This window comes from Cetorhinus maximus, chromosome 8 (genome assembly GCF_964194155.1).
Source record: "Cetorhinus maximus chromosome 8, sCetMax3.hap1.1, whole genome shotgun sequence".
NCBI classification, from domain to species: Eukaryota; Metazoa; Chordata; class Chondrichthyes; order Lamniformes; family Cetorhinidae; genus Cetorhinus; species Cetorhinus maximus.
Window position 1 is genome coordinate 7,329,485 of NC_135886.1, and position 16,336 is coordinate 7,345,820.

Below are 16,336 nucleotides of genomic sequence, written 5' to 3' on the forward strand. Positions count from 1 at the left end.
ATATTACGCTCAGCGTTTGGGCACGCACCCAACACGCCCGAGCGTAAAATAACGCGTGATGATGTCGGGCATGCATTCCAACGTCATTGTGGAGTCGGCTGCGCGCCTGCCCATAATTAAAAGGCTTATTAAGGCCATTTCTAATTAAATTCAAATTTATGCTGCCCATCCAACCTAACAGTTGGCGGACAGGTGAAAAGGCCAAGCGGCCTTTACATTTTTTAGGAAGCCTCATCCACGAGCAGGATGAGGTTTCCTGAAGCAAATAAACAGTAAATAAAAACATTATTTTTGAACTAAAAACATGTCCCAGCTATGGACAACTATGTCACATGAGGGGACATGTATTATTAAATTTTTATTCTCGTCATTGTTTTTTTTACACAACGCTTCAGTCTCCCTGAGGCAGCTCTGTGCCTCAGGGAAATTGAAGCACTCTTTCTTGCGCATGTGTGAACTGCGCGCTAGGCCCGGCTCTCCCTCTTCCCCCCGCCTGCACAGGCAGCGCTCAGGGGGCCTTAATTGGCTTCCCGACCGCTCCCGCCCGCCCCCACCAAGTACCCCCGCCAAGGGCAAAATCGTGCTCCTGTAAGACTTGGTGGTCTTATTACTACTGAATTCAAGGCACGCATCTCGAAATTTATACAAATTGCAAAACAAGTTGTGGCAGTTGTTTCCAGTTTCCCTTTGGGATTTGAGCAACTCAGCATTTACCATCGGCTGTGCCATAACACAGCTGGGGGCTCCTTGTGGGATATATTTGAAATTCCTTGATTGTTTTGGAGTTGGTGAATCTTAAGGTTCCGAACACAAGAAGCACTTTGAATTTAGGAGTTGGTGTGAGGTTTTTTTTAAGAGGTGAGGCTGCAATATGGCTTTGGCAGTTGCTCAGACTTGTTTGGGAGTTGAAGTTATAACTTTGGCTAGTTTACAAAAGGTAACTAAAGTTAAGTTAATGGAATTGGTGGATAGATTACAATTGGGGATACCTGCAGGGGCTAAGGAAGCAGATATAATTGATGGTATAGCACAGCATTTAAAGTTGGAAGTGATACCTGATACTAGTGGGTCACAGCTGGAGGCAGTGAGACTTCAGTTAGAAATGGAGAGGCTTGAATTTGAACAAGCAAAGGAACTGAGAAAACTTGAATTGGAGGCAAATGATAAGGAAAAGGAATTGGAAATGAGAAAACTGGAGCTAGAGGCAGCAGAAAAGGGAAGGGCAGAAAAAGAAAAAGGAAGGACATTTCGAAGGGAGAAAGTGGAAAGGCAGGAGAAAGAAAGGAAGCTGGAACTGGAATTCCAGGCAAGAGAGGTGGACAAAGAATGAAAAGCAATGGAACAGAGAATGAAGGAAAGAGACAGAGAATACCAGCTTAAAAGGCCGGATGTTAAAAAAGAGATCTCAGATCCTGAGGAAAGTTCTGATGAGGAAAAAACCTTTAACTGAAAACCCAGTGGGGAGATGTTTAAATTTGTACAAGCTCTTCCAAAGTTTGAGGGAAGAGATGTTGAAGCGTTCTTTATTTCATTTGAGAAGATCGCTAAACAGATGAAATGGCCACAGGAAACTGGGCATTGTCGTTACAATCCAGGTTGGTGGGTAGAGCATATGCTTCACTGTAGAAGAAATGTCCGTGAGCTATGATGTGATAAAAAAAAGGGCTATTTTGAGTGCATTTGACTTGGTTCCTGAGGCATACAGGCAGAAATTTAGGAATATGAGAAAACAGCCTGGGCAAACTTATATTGAGCTTGAAAAAGTGAAACGAAGTAATTTTGACTGGTGGATATTGACATTAAAGATAGAGATAACATATGCAACTCTTAGAGAAGTAATTCTTTTGGCAGAATTTAAAGATTCAATTCCTTCTGTAGTCAGAATCATGTGGCGAAACAGAGGGTTCAAATGGTAAGATAAGCAGCAGAGATAGCTGATGATTATGAGTTATTTTATAGAGCTAAACCTTTTTTTTTTGTTGCCTTTTTAAATCAGGAAAGGATGGAAAGTAGGAAGGTGAAAGCAAGGTGCTTAATCAGGGAAGAGAAGGAGTAGATGGGAATTTGCAGGAAGTTTTTTCTCAGCATGAAAAGGAAGGCGCTGAGGGTAGAAGTGACATTCGAAAATTGAGGTGTTTTCATTGCAATAAAGTTGGACATACGAAATCTGTGTGTTGGAAATTGCAGGGAAAATCTCTTGGAATTATATGGGCGCAGAATAGTTCTGGAAGTAAAAGCACTGTGCGTTCTGAGGTTCAGGCAGAGGGAAACCAATGGTTTGTGTACAGGTAAAACAGGGAGAATCAGTTTCAGGTAAAGAAGTGGGAATGTGTTCACAATTCACCCAAGAGAATTCGGAGAAGCATGTTTAAATGTTTAAAGATTTTGTGTGTGAAGGGCAAGTCTTTCTAATGTGTACAGGGTGGAGTAGGTAAAGATGTTAAAATTTTAAGAGACACAGGGAGACCGGAGGAGAATTCAGCTGAAGTGTTTAACTCAAGGAGGTCAGTGGAGTTACAGAAAAAGGATTTGCAAATAAAACATTTATATCAGAGAGCTTACTCAGAAACAGAGGCAAAATGTATTCCAGAATGTTATTACCTCATGGGTACTGTTTTAATGAGAAAATGGAGGCCTTATCATGTTTCAGCAAATGAAATCTGGAGGCAAGTGCATCAGATTATACTACCATTTGGATATAGAAATGAGATACTGAGGATAGCTCATGAAATTCCAATGGGAGGGACATTTAGGAATTCGAAAGACACAGGTGAAGATACAAAAACATTTTTATTGGCCTGGATTGCATAGGGATGTAGTAAAATTCTCTAGAACATGTCACATATGTCAGGTGATAGGTAAACCATAAACAGTGATTAAGCCAGCACCTTTAATTCCCATTCCAGCATTTGAAGAACCTTTTACTAGGGTCAAGATTGATTATGTAGGACCCCTCTCTAAGACAGTACTTACTGACAATAATGAGTGTACCTACCAGGTTTTCTGAAGCAATACCTTTGAGAAATATTACAACAAAGAGAATTGTGGAAGAGTTAACTAAATTATTTTACAAGATATGGTTTACGTAAGGAAATACAATCGGATCAGGGTTCAAGTTTCATGTCACAGCTGTTTAAGGAAGTAATGAACAGCTTGGGAATAAAACAATTTAAGTCAACAGCTTATCATCCTGAGTCACAAGGGACTTTGTAAAGATGGCATCAAACTCTAAAAACAATGATGAGAGCATATAGTCAAGGTTATCCGCAGGATTGGGGTGAGGGAATTCCATTCTTATTGTTTGCCATTAGGGACACTAATGATTCGACTGTTTTTAATCCTTTTGAACTAGTTTATGGTCATGAGATAAGGGGGCCACTGGAATTGATTCCTGAGAAATTGATGGTCAAAATTCAGAAACTACTCTCCTGGATTAGGCATCAAATTTCAGAGAGAGTTGAGATAGAACATGTGAGTTGGCTGGGGAACATTTAAAGATATCACAGCAAGCGATGAAAATAAAAGCAGACGGGAAAGCTACAGCTCATGGTTTTGGTGCTGGGGAGAAAGTGCTAGTTCTGTTACCAGTACTGGGTGGCTCATTAAAGGCAAGGTTTAGTGGGCCTTTGCAGGATTGAAAAGTAGCTGAGTGAGGTGAATTATTTAATAAATACTCCAGTTAGAGAGGAAAGAAGCAGAGGGTGTGCCATGTAAATATGCTTTAAAAGTACTTTGACAGGGAAGAGGACCAAAAGGAGGTATTAGTGGTGGTAGATAATGAGAAAGAAGTGGAACTGCAGGATTCTGAAATTGATTTTCCTTTGATCAAACTGGCTAATGAGGGGGTACTTGAAAATTTAAATGTAACATTGAGTTAGCTTCCAGACAAGTGTCAAAGCGATTTGGAAAAGCTATTGTGGTCACACAACAACATTTGTGGAAATAAGCTGGGAAGGACAAATTTAGCTATACATGATTTGTCTGTAGGAATTTCATCTTTGATAAGGCAACATCCTTATAGATTAAATCCGGCAACATTATCTCAAGTATAGAAAGAAATCGAATTCATGCTTGAAAATAATAGCATTGAGTCTAGTTGCAGTAATTGGAGTTCACCTATTGTGCTGCTACTGAAACTAGATGGAACACAAAGATTGTGTGTGGGCCATTGAAAGGTCAATCTGGTGACAAATGCAGATTCATATCCTATACCGTGGTTGAAAGATTGTATTGAGAAAGTGGGGCAATCAAAATCTATCCCAAAGTTTGACTTGCTAAAAGGAAATTGGCAAGTACCGTTATTGGAGAGAGCAAAGGAGATATCGGCTTTTGTGATGCCAGATGGACTATATCAGTTTAAAGTCATTGGGCTGGATTCCCCCCACCACCCCCCACCCCGTTGGGGGGGGTTGTGCGCAGGCGGGCAGGAGTGAGTGCGAACCCGATTGGTGCTCCCGACTGGGTCTGCGCTGCCATTTTATGTGTGCGGGCCTTGGCACGCCCAGCGTGACACTCGCCCAGAAACGCTGAGTGCTCCCTGTGCAGGTGGGGGGGATTCCCTGAGTCTGGGCCTGCACTCTTTCGCGCATGTGCATGGAAGAGCGCAGAAATCTCCCTGAGGCACCTCTGTGAAACAATGGGAATTTGCATTCAAAGGGGAAAATATGTATAAAGGAGCAAAGACTGTGTGTAAGGGTAGGCATTTTTAAGATCTAACAAGTGTGAAAAGCCTCAAGTTGCTGTCTTCAAAGAAGTTAAGAAAACTCACTTTGAATTCAACTGGTTCAGGGTATTGGGTGTCACCGTGCCTGGGTCATTTAAAATCTATGGCCAGAAACGTACCTGTGTCAGGCGGGCTGGTCGGGAGCAGGCGAGGGCGGGCGCAGAGCTGATCGCCACCCGCCATTTTACATGGACGGGCCAATTAAGGCCTGCCCAGCATGGCTCACGGCCAGTAGAACTCAGCGCTACCTGTGCAGGCAGGGGGAGGAGGGAGGGTCGGGGCCTGTGCTCTTTCACGTATGCGCGCGAATGAGCGCAGAAATCTCCCTGAGGCATGGAGCACGGAGCTGCCTCAGGAGATTAAATTGGTTTTGGAAATCTTCAATAAAGGATCTGAAAAATTATTTAAATATGTCCCCTCATGTGACAGTGTCACATGAGCTGGGACATGTTTGTACAGTTAGCAAAATTTATTTAATTATTTTTTGAAACCTTCAGGAAACCTCATCCCGCTTCATAATTTTGAACACCTCTATTAAATCTCCCCTTAACCTTCTCTTCTTTAAGGAGATCAGTCCAAGCTTCTCCAGTCTCTCTACATAATTGAAGTCTCCAATCCCTCATACCATCAATCAGCCAATCAGAAAACAAGCTGATGATGAAACTCCATGATTTTCACTAACCATGCTTTCTATCTTGCGTCTGTGCCCGTTTCCTGTCAATATTCACCGTTGCTGTATATATTACTAATCCACATCCCATCTTTCCATTGAGCCATTAAACCATGGCTCCATTTGACCTCTTCGGTAGACATAACCGATCCCATGAAACTATTTTGAAAAAGAGTAGAGGAACTCTCCCTGGTGTCCTGGGCCAATACTTGTCTCTTAACCAACATCTCTAAAACAGATTACCTGGTCATTATCACTTGCTGTTTGTTGGACATTTCTATGTGCAAATTTGCTGCTACATTTTCTACATTATATCAGTGATGATACTTCCAAAGTACTTCATTGGCTGTAAAGCAATTTTGGATAAAATGATGTTGGTGAACGGCACGGTATGAATGCAAGGCTTCCTTTTTTAAATAATGGTAACTGCCAATGTAAATTTGATATACTGCAATTACACCCTCCTGCCAGAGGTGCTGCAACTGGCTGAGGTGCTGGGCTCCTTCATTGAGGATGGGGATATTTGTGGAGCCTCCTCCTCCTGTAAGTTGTTTAATTGTCCACCACCACCACCATTCAGGTCTGGATGTGGGAGGACTGCAGAGCTTAGATCTGATCTGTCGGTTGTGGAATCGCTTAGCTCTGTCTATCGCATGCTACTTTTCCTGTTTGGCACACAACAAGTCCTGCGGTGTAGTTTCATTAGGTTGATAATGCATTTTGAAGTATGCCTGGGGCTGCTCTTGACATGTCCTCCTGCACTCTTCATTGAACTAGGATTGATCCCCTGGCTTGAAGGTAATGGTAGAGTGGGGGATATGCCGGGCCATGAAGTTACAGATTGTGGTTGAATACAATTCTGCTGCTGCTGATGGCCCACAGCACCTCATGGATGCCCAGTTTTGAGCTGCTAGATCTGTTCAAAATTAACCCCATCTAGCACAGTGGTAGTGCCACAGAACATGATGGAGGGTATCCTCAATGTGAAGACAGGCCTTTGCCTCCACAAGGACTGTCTGATGGCCACTCCTACCAACACTGTCATGGACAGATGCATCTGCAACAGGTGGATTGCTGAGGGCAAAGTCAAGTGCATTTTTTTCTCTTCTTGGTTCCCTCAGCACTTGCCACAGACCCAGTCTGGCAGCTATACCTTTTAGGACTCAGCCGCTCTTGGTGATGGGCATTGAAGTCTCCCAGCCAGAGTACATTCTGCACCCTAGCCATCCTCAGTGCTTCTTCCAAGTGGTGTTCAACATGGAGGAGCACTGATTCATCAGAGGGAGGGCAGTAGGTGGTAATCTGTGGGACAGCTCTCCCAATTTTAGCACAAGCCTCCAGGATCGATAGGGCTGGGTTTGCCAGTGGTCCACCCTGTTTCATTCCTTTTAGGCTTCGTAGCAGTTTGATTTAAGAGTGGCTTGCTAGGCCATTTCTGCAGGCAGTTAAGAGTCAACCACATTGCTTTGGGGCCAGAGTCAGGTAAGGATGGCATATTTCCTTCCCGAAAGGGGATTAGTGAACCAGATGATGTTTTGGCAAAAATGGCTTCATGGTCACTATAATTCCAGATTTATTAATTGAATTTAAATTCCACCAGTTGCCATGGTGGGACTTGAACCCATATCCCCTGAGTATTTATCTCTGGGTTATTAGTGCAGTGATATTACCACTGCCCCACCACCATCTCCCAATTCTAATTGATTTACTGGAGTGGTAACATTTAACCAATTTATAAATGTTGATTTAAAGTACATTGTTTGGTGATGTGCATCCCAAACTACTTGCCATGTTTCTCTGTAGAGGAGGCATCAACAGAGATATAGATATCAGAAGAATCTATTGATAATGTTAATTCCCAACCAAAATGAGAGTTGTACTAATGAACTCACAATGATCTTCATTCTTGTTTTGCAGTAGCCAGTGGTTTAGGTTTAGCAGGAAATTGCATTAAGTGTTAGCCATGGCTCAGTAGAACAGTTGTCTCTGAGTCAGAAGGTTAAATGTTCAAATCCCATTCCAGACCTTTGAGCACAAGATCTAGGCTGAGACTCCTGTGCGGTACTAAGGGAGAGCTCTATTGGCAGTGCTGTCTATTGGATGCAACCTTAAATCAAGGCCCCATCTGCCTTCTCAGGGGGATATAAAAGTTCTCATGTTATTATTTCAAAGAAGACCAGGGTTCTCCTCAGTGGCTTGCCTAATATTTATTTCTCAAATAGATTATCTGGTCATTATCTCATTGCCGTTTGTGGGAGTTTGCTGTGAATAAACTGGTTCTCACATTTCCTACATTACAACTTTGTCTTGGGACATTCTGAGATCATGAAAAGAACTATATAATGGTAAATTCCTTCTTTCTTTTGTCTACATGGACTGTATGACAAAAAGACTCCCTTTTTAGCATTGTGATGTGATGGAACTACTAGGACTGAGCAACTCATTGTACGTTTGCAACTCTCACAGCTGGCCTACAATGGGACCTTGTGAGAAGTACAATGGGATTATAAACACAAAACATTATTAATCATTGCGGAATTGTTGCATGCAACTCAAGAAAAGCTTACTCAGTTTTGCTGCATTGGTTTAAGTGATTAAATATTTAACTGTAGTCTTGGAAAGCAGAGGCGGTGGCTTGAGAGCGTGTGCATGTTTGTAAATGTGTGTAGGGGTGGCCTTCTGGCCTATCATGCTCACACTAGCTCTCAAAGAACTTTTTAAATATTCTGTCGTGGGATGTGACCGTCGCTGGCAAAGCCACCATTCATTGCCCATCCCTACTTGCCCTTAAGAAGGTCCCATTATATGGATAATCCTGCTCTTTTCAAACTCCTTGAAGGTTTTCATTTTTCAAATTATTATCCCTTTTCTTTTAAATGGCATTATGGATTCTGCTTCAACCTCTGTTTCCTGTGAAGTATTTCAAGTCTTAACAAGGTATAAAAAAACCCCAATCTCTCCCTTCACCTGAACTACAAGATAGACGATTGGATGCAACTTTTCTTCCTGATTGAAATAACTGCTTGTCTGAAGTCTGTAAGGTAAATCACATGATTCTGGTGCCCATTGAGGCACCAAGACCCACCTGAAAAGATGTCTTTTACCACCAACAGTGCAGCACTCCCTCAGTCCTCCATCAGAGTGTCATTCTGGATTTTATGCTGAATCTTCTGGAGGGCGACAGTAAGTTTTAATGTTCAGAAGTCACAGATTATCCAAAAGAGTGGCTGAGAACTCATAAATGATTTTAAGGCAGTTTATTAAGAAGTGACAGTTTAGATATGATGCATAAGCTAAATAGATAGGAAAAGCATACGACCATGACAGATGAGAGCAGTTTACGGATCCCGGAGCACAAAAGGTCAGATAGGGGTGCAGAGTGTGTGTTGATCTATGTAGGCTGTGGTCAGATAGTTGCTCAGTAGTTGAATTGTTAGGAAGCTCTTCCCTTCCTGTGGCCTTCCTCCGTCTTCCCTGGTTTTCTTCCATCTGAAGATCAGGCATGATCCTGATGAGGAATGTCCCCTGCCTCCAAGCACCCGTTAATATACTTTATTTCGAGGGGCTGGTTGTGTACCCTATGCCAATCACTTGTTCAAATGGCTCTACCCAATAACCCAGGATGGACAACCAAGGTGTCACCAACCCCACACACCACACCCCCCACCCCGTCCATTGCTTTAGCTCAGTGTCATCTTTTAGTTTACCCCATGCTGGCAGCTATTTGCTAATCTTTACTAGAGACTTGTATAGTTAAGGGGGTACAAGATGCCATCCTATCGACTTAGAGATGTCAACATGGAAGCCTGGTTCAGGAGACGTTGACATTTCTGGGGATGGTTTATGTGTTTTTCCAAAGAAACAACTCTTCTGCCAGATGGCCTCACTCTATGCCTACTAACTCCATTAGAATCCTATAATATTCTGAATAGTGCCATTTCTTACAGGACTTGAACCCAAACACCTTCAAACTCAGCGGTGAGGGTGCTACCAATGAGCCAAGGTTGCTTCCTAAGGCGGAGTAGTTTTCCTGGAAAGCCCAGCACATCCCACTCCTCTGAAGATAACAAACACCAGAGGCCAAAATAACATAGAGATAAAAACAAAAAACTACTGCGGATGCTGGAAATCCAAAACAAAAACAGAATCACCTGGAAAAACTCAGCAGGTCTGGCAGCATCGGCGGAGAAGAAAAGAGTTGACGTTTCGAGTCCTCATGACCTCCGAGTTCTGCTGAGTTTTTCCAGGTAATTCTGTTTTTGTTTTGCCAAAATAACACAGGTAGGACAACCTGTACTGAACGTGTTACTAGTGCATCATAATGTGCGGAGTGTGACCATCAGACCCTGATTCTAACCAGCAGCCAACATATTTTTTTCTTGCCAGGGGGCATTAGTGATCCCAGCACAAGAGGCAATTTAATCCCAAATCAGACTACCCACTTAATTTAAATCTAAAGCAGATTATTAAATTTAAAGCAGGTTATCCACTTGATTTGCTGCTGCTTGCTCAGCTTGACAGGCCACCTCACCAGTCCCTGTACACCATAACAAGCAAACTTCAATTTAAAGCTCACAATGCGTGGGACCAATGATCTCCCACTTATGGCAAATATGAGCAGTGCTGCCAAAATGAATGACAAAACTAGTCCTGTCCAGAGTAGATTGAGAAAGGAGCTGGAAAGGGGGGGTGAGGGTTTTGCTGGGGGTGGGTGGGGGGGTAGGGTTGGTGGTGGGGCAAGAATGGGAGGGGGTGGGGGCAGGTAGGGAAGAGATTTGGATGCCAGGATTAATTGGCTAAATGAGAATGAAAAATTTGCAAGGCTATGGGAAAAGAGCAGGGACGTGGGACCAATTGGATTGCTCTTTCAGAGAGCTAGTCTGGGCACTCTGGGCTGAGTGGCCCCTTTCTGCTATGTAATGATTCAATGGTGTGTGGGTCAATGATGTACATTTGCTATCTGGCCTGTTTCTACATTTCCCAGCCTTCAGTCAGAAACAAAATCACTAACAGTGACTTGAAAAGTGAACATTTTTATCTTGTCCTGGGTTTACATTGGATGGGCACTTGAAGGAAATAAACCTGCAGGTCTACAGGGATAAAGAGAGGAGAATGGGACTGACTGGATTGCTCTACAGACAGCCAATATGGACTCGATGAATTGCTTCCTTCTGTGTTGCAATGGCTCTATGACTCTATGATTCCTGAAACAGATCTTTCATCAGCACAAAAGGGGTAGACAGTGGCGTAGCGGTAATGGCGCTGGGCTAGTAATCCAGTAGGCCCTGGCTAATGTTCTCCTGCTCTTATGTTTTATGTTAAGTCAAAGATTAGAGTTAAACCATGCACCAGTTACAACGTCCCTATGTTCCAGCCTATATTAGAATGTGCACAAGTACAGCAGCATGGTGGCTATCTTACCGAATTAATAATCCAGTGAAGATGAGCTCAAATTTCACCAAAACCAGTTGAGAACTTGGCTCCAGTCTTTAATAAATCTGAGATTAGAAATAATGGGCTGCATCTTCCCGGTCCCACTGAGGCAGACTTGAGGGTGGGACAGGGAGGAAGCTGGAATGGGAGGGAGGGATGTGGAATGGGAGGATGTTGGGCCAATGGGCTGATGTGTCCCCACCTCTGGTCAATCTTGCCAGAGAAGGGGTGGAAATGGCAAGGATGCCTTGACCAGCAGTGGCTGGTAGTCAATCTACATAATTGTCCAATTATAGGCAAATTGGGGTGACCAATGGGATCTTCCGAGTGGCAGATGTCGCCCCGCCTGCTGAGGCCAAAGTCCGGCAGATGCCTTAAGGCACTTGCTGATGACTGACTGGGAGTTCCCATGAGGCCCCTTTTAGTTAATCGCCCCCCTACCACCCCACCAACCCCCTACCCCCCTCCCCCCACCCCCCCTTGCCAAACTAGAAGCGGGGTGATGGTGGTGTAATGGTGATGTCACTGGACCATTAATCCAGAGGTCCAGGTTTTAATGCCCTGGGCACATGGGTTCAAATCCCACTATGGTAGCCGGTGGAATTCAAATTCAATTAATAAATCTGGAATATAAAGCTAGTCTTAGTGATGATGACCATGAAACTATCACTAATTGTTGTAAAGACCCATCAGGTTCGCTTGGTTCAAATCTGGCCTACATGTAACTCCAGACCCACAGCAATGTGGTTGACTCTTAGCTGCCCTCTGAAATGGTGGGGCAAGCCACTCTGTTCAAGAGCAATTAGGGATGGGCAACATATGCTGGCCTTGTCAGTGACACCCACATCCCATGAAAGAATGTTTAAAAATAAGATTATTACATGATGTTTTTGCCTGTCCAACAAAACTCATATTTACTGCAATACCATATTTACCAACTATCATTAGCAATTAGTCTGAGGTATAGATGATTTCCTCTTGTCTTTAACTCTCTCTTTTTCCCATATCCAATCTTCTCTTGTCTTAACCCAACCCCCTTCCCGTGTCCAGACACCTTCTTGCAACTCCCATCTACAGGAGATATTAAGGTTTATTCATTTCCTTTGCAGGATCCTAATCAATGACTGCAATGTATGGAGATTATGGCAATCGACGCATTCCAGATTATGATGATAACGACTCCCAGATCAAGTATGTCTCTGAGTTTACATTTAATGAGCACTGCTAACAATTGCAATTTATAACAGGTAATTAGCTACAGTCTGCAAGGGACCAGAGGCATCTCTCTCTCCATTAGAGAGAGAGGGAGACAAGTGATTATGAAGCTTGAGGCTTGGCACTCTGCATCAAGCGTGTGGCAGGGCAAGGAGGAAGACCCTCCACGAACTACCACAGCCAATTGGGATTGAACCCATGCTGCTGGCGTCGTTAAAGGCACATTAACTGATCTGGAACAAACATTGCTGCAGCTAAAATATAACAATATCAAGACCACCGAGATGGGAAATGTTAAAAAGAAACAACTATTAGAAGCGTTACAGTGTGTCACGTCACACTAGACATCTGAGGGGTCCATGTAAGACAGAAAACCTTCTTTAAATGAATTCAGCACAATAAAAAAAGCCTTCACCATATTCCCACTGTATGAACTGAACTGGACTGAAAGCAAAATTTCTTGTGCAAAGGTCAGTGTTTCTGAAATAAACTTGCTGAACATGCTAAAACTAAAACAAACACCATCAGGAAAAATAGCAGAGATAACAGGCAAGCAGGCTTTAAAAGTGGCAATTACAGTCAAATGTTTCAGTACCTGCCGATAAATTGGGACAATTCAATTGAAGTAAGCAAATCAAAACTGTAGAAACCAGTAGTATAGCTATTAAAATGCATTCACCAACTGGCAAATTGTTGGCCTCCCCTTCCACAACCCCTTATCCCTGCACAGCATGCAAATCAACCCAGGGATCCTTCCCTCTGCCCTATGAACTTTTAATATTGCAATTCATCCAATTTTGGCCCTGGCATTCATTCGGCACAGATAATTATTGTTTTTACAAGTAAGAATTGATTTAATATCATGGGCTTTTCTTTTTGCTATTGAGTTTGAAATCATACAAGGAAAGAATTTGTATCCGTAAAGGATCTTTCGCCACCTTGGCCCCATCCCAAAACATGTCTCAACAAATGAATTTCTTTAGCCATGTAGTCACTGCTATTGCTCTGTGGTGGCCAAGTTGCACATAGCAAGATCCCGTCAATGAGACAAATGGCTAGTTGTTCTCCTTCGCTGGTGTGGATTGAAGGAAGAACGACTGAGTTCCCGCCCTTCTGCACGCAGTGCTCATTGGATTTATAACCACGTGAACAGCTAGATGAGGCTTTGTTGTCTCATCCCAAGTCCTGGCATCTCTGATAATCCAGCATTCCCTGGGTACTCCCCTGTCAACCTAGATTACGCGCTCAAATCCAATATTTGAGCTGTGACTCACAACCTTCTACTTGTGAGTCTGGAGTACCTGAACTGAGCCAAGCTCATTTCCCTTCAGAGAAGTACCACAAAACGCAGGAATGAAAACTCCATCAGTGCCAGGACTTTTAGCACAGGATAAGTTTCCAATGATAAATTAGTTAATAATTTTAAATGATAAACATTAATCACAATTATTCTCTGTGTGTTTTACTCATTCTGACTCCCTCTTTTCCTGCCTTCAGTAAATATCGTGTTCGATGGAGCTATTGACCCTATAGTAAGAACCCTGTTAAATAGAATTACTGATCCTATAGTTTTTGTTCTGGTGAGGAAATGTCTGACCATGGCAGCAGTGACATGACCAAAATCAATTGCTCAGCAGGTGGTAAATCATTAGAGTTAAACATGTCCTCTTACTCCGTAGTGTTAATAGGTTGCAAGCTGGCTGGTGAAGCCAAAACCAAGAAACAGAGCATTTCTTTATGTAGAGAGTTCATTGACTTGTTCAGACTCACAGCTCTCCTCCCATTCAACTCAGTGTCCCAGCTATCCCCTATTTATATGTCCTCAAAGACAATTAATACCCATCAGCTGCTTCTCTTAACCTTAACAATATAATTGACATTAACAAACCTGAACAATGTAATTGACAAGACATTAACATGTGGCACTGCATGTTCAAGTTTTCAAGATATTGAGGAGAACAGATAAGGGAATATTGCAAGAATGGTTGGGGAGTCTAAGAATTGGGAGCAGAGTCAAAAAACTAGAGCCAAGCGTTTCAGGTGTGAAATTAGGGCCAGAATATTACGCTCGTTAGACGAGCGTGTGCTCTACCCAAGCGAGCGTAAAATGATGCGCGATGACATCAGGCGAGCGTCCCAACGTCGTCGCGCACCCGTGCGATGTTTCGGTCAGCGGGCACGCGCGGGAATCGGCAGGGCGCCCACCAACAAAAGGCCTATTGAGGCCATTAAAGTCATAATTGAAAGAAATTTTTCACTGCCCGTCCAGCCTTACGTTGGGCGGGCAGGCGAAGAGGCCAAGCAGCCTTTGGATTTTTTAGGAAACCTCATTAACGGGTGGGGTGAGGTTTCCAACAGCTATTAAAAATGAGATAAAAATGTAAACATTCCATTAATAACATGACCCTGCTCATGTGACAGAGTCCCTTGAGAGGACATGTATTTTTTTTAACATTTTACAATCATTTATTTTTCATTTTCGAAACTGATCATCTCCCTGAGGCAGCTCTGGGAGCTTTTCCAGCACGCACCTGCGCTCATGCGTGAAGTTGCCCACTCGCTACGCTTGCCTTCCTCCCCTCCTACACAGGCAGCGCTGAGCGCTGAGCGCTGCCACGCGCATTTCATGTTGGACGGGCCGTAATTGGCCCGCCGGTGTGAAATCGCAGTCTGGCCCCGATCGCGGGCGGCGGGCGGCTTCCTGGCCGCTCCTGCCCAGCCCCACCCCCGCCGAGCCTGCCCGACGAGGGCAAAACCCTGGCCTAGGAAGCAATTCTTCATGAAAAGGGTGGTAGAAATTTGGAACCCTTCTGCAAATTATGCTAGATCAATTATTAAGTTTTAAATTGAAACTGATAGATTTTTGTTTGCCAGCAATTTTAAGGAAAATGGGACAACTGCCCATATATTGAGTTAAGTCACAGATCAGCCACCAGCTTGACGGAGCAGGGTTGAGGGGCTAAATGACCTCATCCTATTCCTACGTTCCTCTGCCATGATCCTGAGATTGCCCTCCAGCGAGACTTTGGCTGAGGTTTTGGACACTGGGCAAAGATCTGCATATTGCAGAAGTGTTCGCATCATAAGCTCCTCAATTTCCTCCCCAACAGTGATTTCACAGAGGAACTACTGTGCTACTATTGGAAAGACTGCCAAGTGAACTTGTGGCAGAGAGTTAATCCTGGGTACTGGCCAATGGGTGATTTGTAAAATAGCTGGCAGATGCAAGAGTGGACCAAGAGATTTAAATGGTGGCACATTGGACAGCTGGGAAATTTGGTTGTAGAAATTGATTTAATTACTGGGATCATAGCAATTTGACTGAGATATCCTACAAGTGATAGGGAAGATGGAGTCTTTTGAAGTCATGGTTATAATGCAAGAAACATGGCAGCCAATTTTTACACAGCAAGCTCCCACAAACAACAATGCAATAATCTGTTTACATAATGTTAATTGAGAGATTAATATTGGTCAGCAGAGCAGATTTATTTCACTTACTCACCTCTGAATAATGCTGTGGGATATTTTATATCCACCTGAGCAGACAGCTCCTTGGTTTAACCTTTCCTCCAAAAGATGGCAGCCCTGACAGCGCTGCATTCCCTCAGTAATGCATTGGAGTGTCAAACAACATTCTTGTGCTCAAGTCTCTAGAGTGGGGCATGAATCCACAATCTTCTGACTCAGATTGTGAAGGTATTACCTACTGAGTCATGGCTGACAGAACTTTAAATTACAAAGGAATGAAATTAGAGTGTCAGTTATAGGCATGATGGGCTGAATGGCCATATCTTGAAATCCCTATGGGCAGAATTTTCCCACCGTCGGGGGGAAGTTTAGGAACGGGTACATGGAGGCGCGCCTCCGATCGGCGCCCCCAGTGGGGGGTGCGCTGCCATTTTACGTGGGCAGGCCAATTAAGGCCCGCCCAACGTGATGTCCACCAGGAAGCATTATGCGCTCCCTGTGCAGGCGGTGGGGGGATTCCCTCAGCCAAGAGTACGCTCTTTTGCGCATGCGCACGAATGAGCGCCCTCATCTCCTTGAGGCTAAGTGCTGCCTCAGGGAGATCGGCGCCAAATTTAAAAATGGTAAATGTAGAGAAATAAAATTTCGCTGACATGTCCCCTCATGTGACACTGTCGCATGAGTTGGGACATGTCCATCACTTTTGATCAAACTTTTATTAAATTTTTAAAACCTACATGAAACCTTGTCCCGCCCAAGGATGAGGCATCATGCTTTTTCTGAAGCCCACCAGGGCTCCCGGCCTTCCCACCAACCTTGAGGTT

At 43.7% G+C, this 16,336-nt stretch overlaps 1 protein-coding gene across 3 annotated transcripts in view; it reads left to right on the forward strand.

Annotated features, from left to right (window-relative positions):
• The window catches only part of eps8l3b (EPS8 signaling adaptor L3b), a 75,045-nt gene that overhangs the window by 14,187 nt on the left and 44,522 nt on the right, over positions 1–16,336 (forward strand). For 2 of the 3 annotated variants that reach the window (XM_078546400.1, XM_078546399.1), the window contains exon 2: positions 11,936–12,017. In XM_078546400.1, coding sequence (XP_078402526.1) covers positions 11,947–12,017 — 71 coding nt within the window. In that variant the 5' untranslated portion in view covers positions 11,936–11,946. Of the gene's footprint in view, positions 1–8,321; positions 8,435–11,935; positions 12,018–16,336 lie in introns of those variants that run through there. The other variant, XM_078546401.1, reaches the window with a different exon arrangement.